Source organism: Myotis brandtii, unplaced genomic scaffold (genome assembly GCF_000412655.1).
Source record: "Myotis brandtii unplaced genomic scaffold, ASM41265v1 scaffold465, whole genome shotgun sequence".
NCBI lineage: Eukaryota > Metazoa > Chordata > Mammalia > Chiroptera > Vespertilionidae > Myotis > Myotis brandtii.
This window is the reverse complement of record NW_005367775.1, coordinates 432,960-440,652: the sequence shown is the minus strand read 5'-3', so window position 1 is coordinate 440,652 and position 7,693 is coordinate 432,960. Positions and strand designations below refer to the sequence as shown.

The following is a 7,693-nucleotide window of genomic DNA, read 5'->3' as shown; positions in this document are numbered from 1 at the left end:
AAAAGGTTGTGGCCTTTGATTCTGGTCAGGGTACATACTAGGTTGCAGGTTTGATCCCTGATTGGGGTACCAGAGGCAATCAATCGATATCCACATTTCTCTCTCCTTTTCCCTTCCTCTCTCAAATCAATGAAAATATCTTCAGGCGAGGATTGTTAAAAAATGTCTTAAGAATATATTCAATTTTTTGTACTTAAATGGTATTCCTATATATGATTTTGTACCTATTTTTAAAAAATCAATATTTTTGTATTAAAAATGCAAAACTTGCATGAAAGGAATCACCGATTTTATCACAGTGATCACCTTGGGAAGGGAAGGAGAGGAATGGGAAAAGAGGATGTTAAGGCCTTAGCCGTATCAGTAATGTTTTTATTTCTCTTAAAAATAAGCAAGAGAACAGAACTGAAGCTTATGTGGAAAAATGTTAATATCTAGGTGGTGAACAAGGATGCCTTTTATATTAACTTTTTGAAAAAATATTTACAAAGTGTTCCTATACATTTAATATATTTCATTATTAAAAATGCAATGAAAGAGTATGTGTGAAATTTCCTAAATCCTTGACCAGCCGGCGTTAGCTGTGTACATCTAATGCACGTCGTTTGCTCTAGTAACATTGTCAAAGTTACACACGTTCTCTCCTTGGCACAGGGTTTGACATTAGTTTTACAAATTCAGGCAGCTTGGCTTTGGTAGTTCCCCTACAGTAGATCTAATAAAACCCATGGAAGGGCTCAGGGACACTTACTGAATGAATTGATTATATCTCAGTCCTTTGGTTAAAATCTGCATTTATTACAACTTAATCTTCGTTCATCTTGTAGCGCTTTTTCTCTCTAAAAGAGTCTCATTTAATTTAAATTATGTGAATTACTTTAGCAACCCATACATAGTTCAGAGTCAATTGCTGTTATTTTACCCTGGAAAGAATAGCTGTAACATTCATATATTGATAAGTTAATGTAACTTATTAAATGCTTAAGCCATAGCAGGCACTGTGCTAAGCACGTTTCCTGCTATTACACATTGAATCCCACAACCAAAAAGTATGGGAGAAGTCTTATCACTTCTGTTTTACGGATGAGGAAAACAGAGGCACAGAGAGTTCTGTAATGTGTTTCAATCAGACCGGTTTCCCTCAAAGCCCATGCTCTAACCCAGTGGTTCCCAAACTTATTTGGCCTACCGCCCCCTTTCCAGAAAAACTATTACTCAGCACCCCCTGGAAATTAATTTTTTTAACATTTTAATAGCAATTAAACAGAAAGATATATGTGTTAATGTTTCTACCTTTTTCGTAAAATATAGTAAAGAAAGGTGTAAATTAGAAACATTGAAGTTTGAAATTATGAAACTATTTATTGAACTCAGAATAGAAAGGTAATACAAAAAAAGTTAAAATAAATGCGCCTGTGGCCATCACCGCCCCCCTGGATCGCTGCAGCGCCCACCAGGGGGCGGTAGCGCCCACTTTGGGAATCACTGCTCTAACCTACTCTTTCATCTTCTTGAGATATCCTCTAGCTCACTATTGTTATAATTCAGAGGAACATCCCAAAGTAAGCATCATGTTTCTTCCTAAGATATGTACTTCTCGCCACATTTGAAAGTTATAATACTAGAATGGTCTTCCAGTTGGTGTGTGGAGCTGGTGGGGTTCCGGCATGTCTACCCACCCCTGTCCAGCTCAGGCCTGTTGAATAGAGGGGACGCACCAGGAATGGTTTTGTACCATTCAGGGTGTAGCTCTACCCTACAAGGCACAGGCTTCTGTTAGCATTAACAGACTGTTTTTCATTCATCAGGGCCTTGTGGTCCTTTTAGGAGGCAACTCCTGTCCTATAGCACATCCCTTTCCCCCCTCAAACCAGCTCCCCTCAGCCATTGTTTATTCATACAATGGTGTGTGTATTTGTGGCTAACTTGAATGGATCCTTCTAATTTTTTCTATATTAAAAACACATAATGTTTAGTTGATTTTTTTTTTACTTGACTGGCTCTTTAAAGACCCAAGGGGGCCTTGGACTTGACTTGGTGCCACTTAAGATAATTTCACAGTAGTCAAGAGGTAATTTCATCAAGAAACATTCTGAGCTTCAGTTAAAATGTAAGAGCCTTTTTTTTTTAGCCCCAGGATAAAATAAAATTTTATTTGCTTTTATTTTTCTGCAATAATGCCAATAAGGAGATATTGCCAAGGGCACAAGGGAAGCCAATTCTATAGTTGAACAAATCGATGGTAAATCTACTTGCCAAATCCTAAACATACCCACTGAATGAGTGTTGTGAAAACATACATACACACACACACACACACACGCTGAACTATCCAGGGTAAGGATGAGTTCCCCTAAAATAACTTAATCTCCTATTACTAAGATTCTCACATTCTCAAATTCTTCACACATAAAGTGGGTTAGTTATGCACAGTTATGAATTGAAAGCACATAGCATCTTAATTATTAATAACAGATAGCATTTACTGAGTGATAGCATTTACTGAATGGTGACTCTGTGCCTGATTCCATTCTAAACACTTTAGTCCTGGAAGCTGGTGCCATTATTATCCCCATTTTTCAGATGAAAAAAACTGAGGCACAGAGAGGGTAAGTCTATTGCCCAAGGTCTCACAGCTAATGAATGGCAGTCTTATTTCAAACCCCGTATTTTTTTTTTTGTCTGTACACTGTATTGTCTCTTGTTGTATCTTCAAACTAAATATAGGATTCCAGAAAATACTACACAACTCTAAATGATGATGATGATGGCAACCAATTACTGAGTCTTTGTGTATAGGTGCTATGGTGGGCTTTTCTTTTTTAACATATCCCATTTAATCTTACTAATCTAGGGATTTAGATTTTATTATCCTTAGTATATAGTAAAATTGAAGTTCAGGGAGCTCAAGTAATTTGCTTTAGGTCACAGAGCGAGTTATTGACTGACTTGGGAATTCAACCAAGTCTATTGCTAGTGCTCATTGCATTGCCTAGCTTCCACACTTGCATGAGTTCCTAATTTGGTAAGTAAAGAGAACTAGATTATTCTTCTCAGCACTATAATCGTCATTATAAAATTCATGATCACTAATTACCAATAGGAAGCTTGTTATCTTCCCACATCAGAGAGAGGTTGGGTATAATTTTAAAATACCTTAACATGGTAAATATATATATATACACTTTGTGGCTTTATAACTTAGTATTTCTGTTAAAACTAATCACTCTGTAGAATAGTGTCTGACTTTTGAATTAAATGCAAATGAATGGCAGGGTCAGAAAGGTATAAACAGTGAATGACTGCACTTTTTCCTTCATATTTGCTCATAATTATTGATTGGGAAGGGGAAAGAACAGAAAATAAACATCTTAAATAAATCAAGATTTCCCATTCCTTTAAATTTATGGAGATCCAGTAGATGGAAACATAGTCCGATTCCAGACAATAAAAGCAAAACGACAAGTCCCAGGTGGTGGGATTTCATGTTGAGAGTTGAAGGCCAAGAGTCTGAAGAAGAAAAGTCTCCCTGTGAGGAGAGGCATCTGCCTCCTAGGCCCCTTGCCCAGCAAGCACACGCCACTGGCCCAGCCTGCCTCGTTACCTTAGAAGTTTGAGGATGAGGTTCTGGTTTAGGAAGGTTAAGTCACTGCCCTAAGTTCATATAACTAGAAAAAGGTGATGCCTAAACCTAATCCCAGGCAGGTCTGAATTCAGTCAGGGCTCTTGGCTATTGGGCCATTTCACCTTGGTTTCTAGGTAGCCAAGAGACTCTTAGGAGTGGAGATGGCTTCTCTGTAGGCTTACCTCACCAAATTATCAGTGGAGTAAACATGCTTTTCAAATGTTCACTTGGATTTTAATGTTATTACTTCTGGGTGCATTTTCAAATATGAAAAATGGTTAATATAAAAAACTTACAAGAAAAGAATCTCTAAATATATTTCTGGGTGCATTTTCAAATATGAAAAATGGTTAATATCAAAAACTTACAAGAAAAGAATCTCTAAATATAAGAGTTTTCTTTTTGTACCTTTTCTGGGAAAGCTCTTTGGAGATTTTTAAGGAATTGAAAATTGGCTCAGTATAGTAGTCCTATATTATGCAGTATTTTGAGCAAGGCTAATTTTATTAACTTGATTACAATATATTTTTACTTTTTGAACCACATTAATACAAGCCAAAAGAACACACACTGAGCAAGTAATTTTTGCCCTTCTTTTATGTTGTAATTTGACCACTTTGTAAGACCTGGATAGGTCTCTTTGTATCAACAGATCCAGGCATGTACTTTTTTTCTGAGAAGATGATTGTGTTTATATTACAAAGATTAAAACACACACACATAGTGCTACGTGAATGTGGCCAAGTCATCTACTTAGAACTGTAAGTATCTTGGTCGCTTCTGGCACTGCGGGGAAAACATGGGGTCATTGGGCATGTTTCTAAAACTCTCAGACAAGATTTCATGAGTGGGCCCAGTTGGCATGGCTCAGTGGTTGAGCGTCAACCTATGAACCAGGAGGTCACAGTTCGATTCCTGTTCAGGGCATATGCCCAGGTTGTGGGCTCAATTCCCAGTAGGGAGTGTGCAAGAGGCAACAGATCAATGGTTCTCTCTCATCATTGATGTTTCTATCCCCCTCTTCCTCTTCCTTCATCTCTGAAATCAATTTTTTTTAAAGATTTTACGAGTAGGCAATATTAATTTCTCTGTAAATGTATCTTTTTTTTATTTTAGGAGGTTTGTGTACTATATAAAATCAACTATTTTAATACAGTTTCTAAAATAAAAAATTTAAATACAATCAATGTCTATTCACTATATGCAGAGTATCAATCAAGCTTCTACTTTGAAACTCATTTCCTTATGGGTAATTATGGGCTGGGAGAGATGGGAGCAAGCAAGGGCCAAACAAAGCAAAGGATGAAACTCTAGCCCCTGGTAAGGGGATGGGTTTGTAATTGCCAAAATGATCAGCCATTAAATTATCAGAAGAACAAACTCCTAATAATCCTTAAGGAATTCTCTCCACCACAAATTCTCAAGTGGTGGGGCATAGTGGTACATTTTACTTGGACACTGGAACAGAAAAATCAGAGGGAAATACACATCAGTGGATCGGGTTTCTATCGCGCACTCTTAAATTCTACCAGCGGCCTCGCAGGAATAAATTGGGGTGTTCTATTTTGGGCATAACTCTAGGAAACAGCTTTTAGGATTGACCTGATCTAAGAATGAGTTATAGATATTATAACCAACTTTTCCTCCACACCAATACCCGTCCCTCCAGAAATCTTAATAGGCTTTTGAGAGCCCCCATTTAGAGCCGCTGCATAAAATGATACTTTGATGAAAAGGGATTGGAACACGGGTTAAAGCCGACATTGAAAGGTGACTGTGGAGGGCACGGTGTTCATACAATCCTCCTTTAATATGTGTGGTGTGCACCTGTGATAAGATGATTCATTACCTGGGGCCGCTCTTTGACAAGCTCTATCGTTCAGCCCTCGGGGTTCTGACGGGACAATCCTGCACCCGCCCAGGAAATATAACAAGGTCAGCTTTTTTTCCTGTGACCTAACTGGAGATGGTTTAGCTTATAATGCATCTCTGTTTACTATTTATGTAAAATAAAAGCAGGGTTCGAGATATCACAATTCCCGTTCTCCACAGAGCAGGCCAAGCAGGGATGCATAAACTCACTATCAGCTAAATAACTCCGGGAGGAAAAATCTTGGAGAGGGTGCAAGCTCCTTCTCCCTTGTGTGTCATCACCAGAAATACTGTTAATAAAGATTAAAAATGCATGTAAACTATATTGTATATATAAATACAATAATACCCGGAGAAATAAGATTAAAATGGCGAGCCTAGGAAAAAAATAAAAGAAATGGTAACATTTGAGACAAAGTGTCAGGCCTCTGAATGGAGGGCACCCTGACACCATCAGCTTCAATTCTGGTTTGTTTTTCAAGCAGCTTTTATATTAAATGGGGTTTTGAAGATGGAGCCACCTCATCTTAAGCTCCATCAGTATTTTGGTGACCACAACACTGGCACATTAGTGGTGTAAGGGAGCGCGCGTACTGCTCAGGACATGAGGAAGGTTTGCTGGCCCGGCAGAGTGAGCATACAAGAGACCACCGAGCTTCCATGAGAATCAGCAAGAAGCTAGGCATGTGCAGCCAACTGGCAGGGGGCTTCACTCTAACTCACCCTTTTTCTTCGATTTTTTACACAATTTTGTCAGTCTTTTCTGATCACCTCCCCATACATTCAGAAACTGGCTTGTCATGTCAACTTATTAAGTTTAGAAATTTTAGAGCAGTTAGAGAAGGAAACTTACCAATTTCCAAAATTACCCAAGTTTTAAAAGAATGAAAAAATAAAAAAGCAAAACCAAAATTTTATCTTTTTTTTTTTAAAGAATACCCTATTATGAAAAGTTAATTTCTTCCATTAAGGTCTGAAAACACGTCACCATATAGAAATAAAAACACAATGTGACAGACATTCTGGGGAGAAGGAAAAAGAAATCTTCCTTCTAAAATATAGAAAAACCTCCCAACCCTTCTCCCATTCTTGACATTGCTAGTAAACATTATTTATTTGCCTCATATAGATGTGGTTACATATCACTGTCATGCAAAAGAAATTCATTTCCTTTCCGAGTTCAATCTGCCATAAATATTCACTCTTGTTCCCATCTCCCACTCACCTGTCCTTGTGCATTAGTAACTAGTTGACCTGTGACCCCCTGAAGACTGGAGAGGGCATTGCCAAAGGCCTGTGAGCTTGCTATGGAGCCCATGGCTGCTGCTGCCGCAGCCGCTGCAGCCTGACTTGCTAGTGGATTATTAACCAGCTGCAAAGAGAGAAAAGATCAGGGTGAAACCACCGAGAGACGCACAGGTACAGCACACGAATACAACATTCACCGGAGGGAGAAAGTTCTCGCCCCAACTAGCTCATGCAAAGGGCCCGGAACCCACCAGAGGGGGCCTGGTGCACATTCCCTCAGAAGCTGTGGGGGTTGGGGGTGGTTGGAAATGAGGCTGGGAGAAAAATATTCTCCACCAAGACTAGGGTGCTTAACGGAGCCTGGGTTTAGGACTAGCCCAGGAGAGAGTGAGGTGGGCCATTGGGATCTTCCTAGGTGGGGAAATGATTTGGGAGAAGTCCCTGCCTTTTGTCCTCTAGACTAAATAAAACTCGGAGGAAATGTCCACTTTCCTTGAGGGAACCAAACAGAATGTGGGATTAAAACAGGAGTAGGAGCGAAAGAGAGGAATATATTTTTTTTGGATTTTTTCAAATAAATTGATCTTTTTCATTTGGGAATTGCGGTTTCTTTTAGGGTTATCGGGTAAGGCCGATGGCTCACTCCACCTCCTTCTCTAAAGAAGAAGGAAACCAAAGTCAGCAGAAATGGAAACCTCCAACGTCTGTGCTTTCAGAGGGTGAGTCTAGAGTCCCTTTTTGAGGGACTCACCCTGACCATGAGATTCAAGGCCAATGAGAAAGGTCCTATGGTGAACGGTCAGGTTGACATCTGCTTACTATTTTAGCTGATATATACTGTTCTGTTGGCTTCTTTCCTGGGACAAGAGTGAAATAGAAAGAAGAATTTGATTTGGAAGGAGGGGGGCACTCAACGGGGAGGTTATGGCTGCCAAAATCAGTTTTTCA

At 39.1% G+C, this 7,693-nt stretch overlaps 1 protein-coding gene across 1 annotated transcript in view; it reads right to left on the bottom strand.

The window, feature by feature from the left end:
- POU6F2 (POU class 6 homeobox 2) overlaps nucleotides 1–7,693 on the bottom strand; it is a gene marked incomplete at its 5' end in the record, with an annotated part of 116,201 nt that overhangs the window by 45,133 nt on the left and 63,375 nt on the right. Inside the window, one exon of the mRNA XM_014547164.1 lies at nucleotides 6,723–6,869. Within this exon, the coding sequence (XP_014402650.1) occupies nucleotides 6,723–6,869 (147 nt within the window). The remainder of the gene's footprint in view (nucleotides 1–6,722; nucleotides 6,870–7,693) is intronic.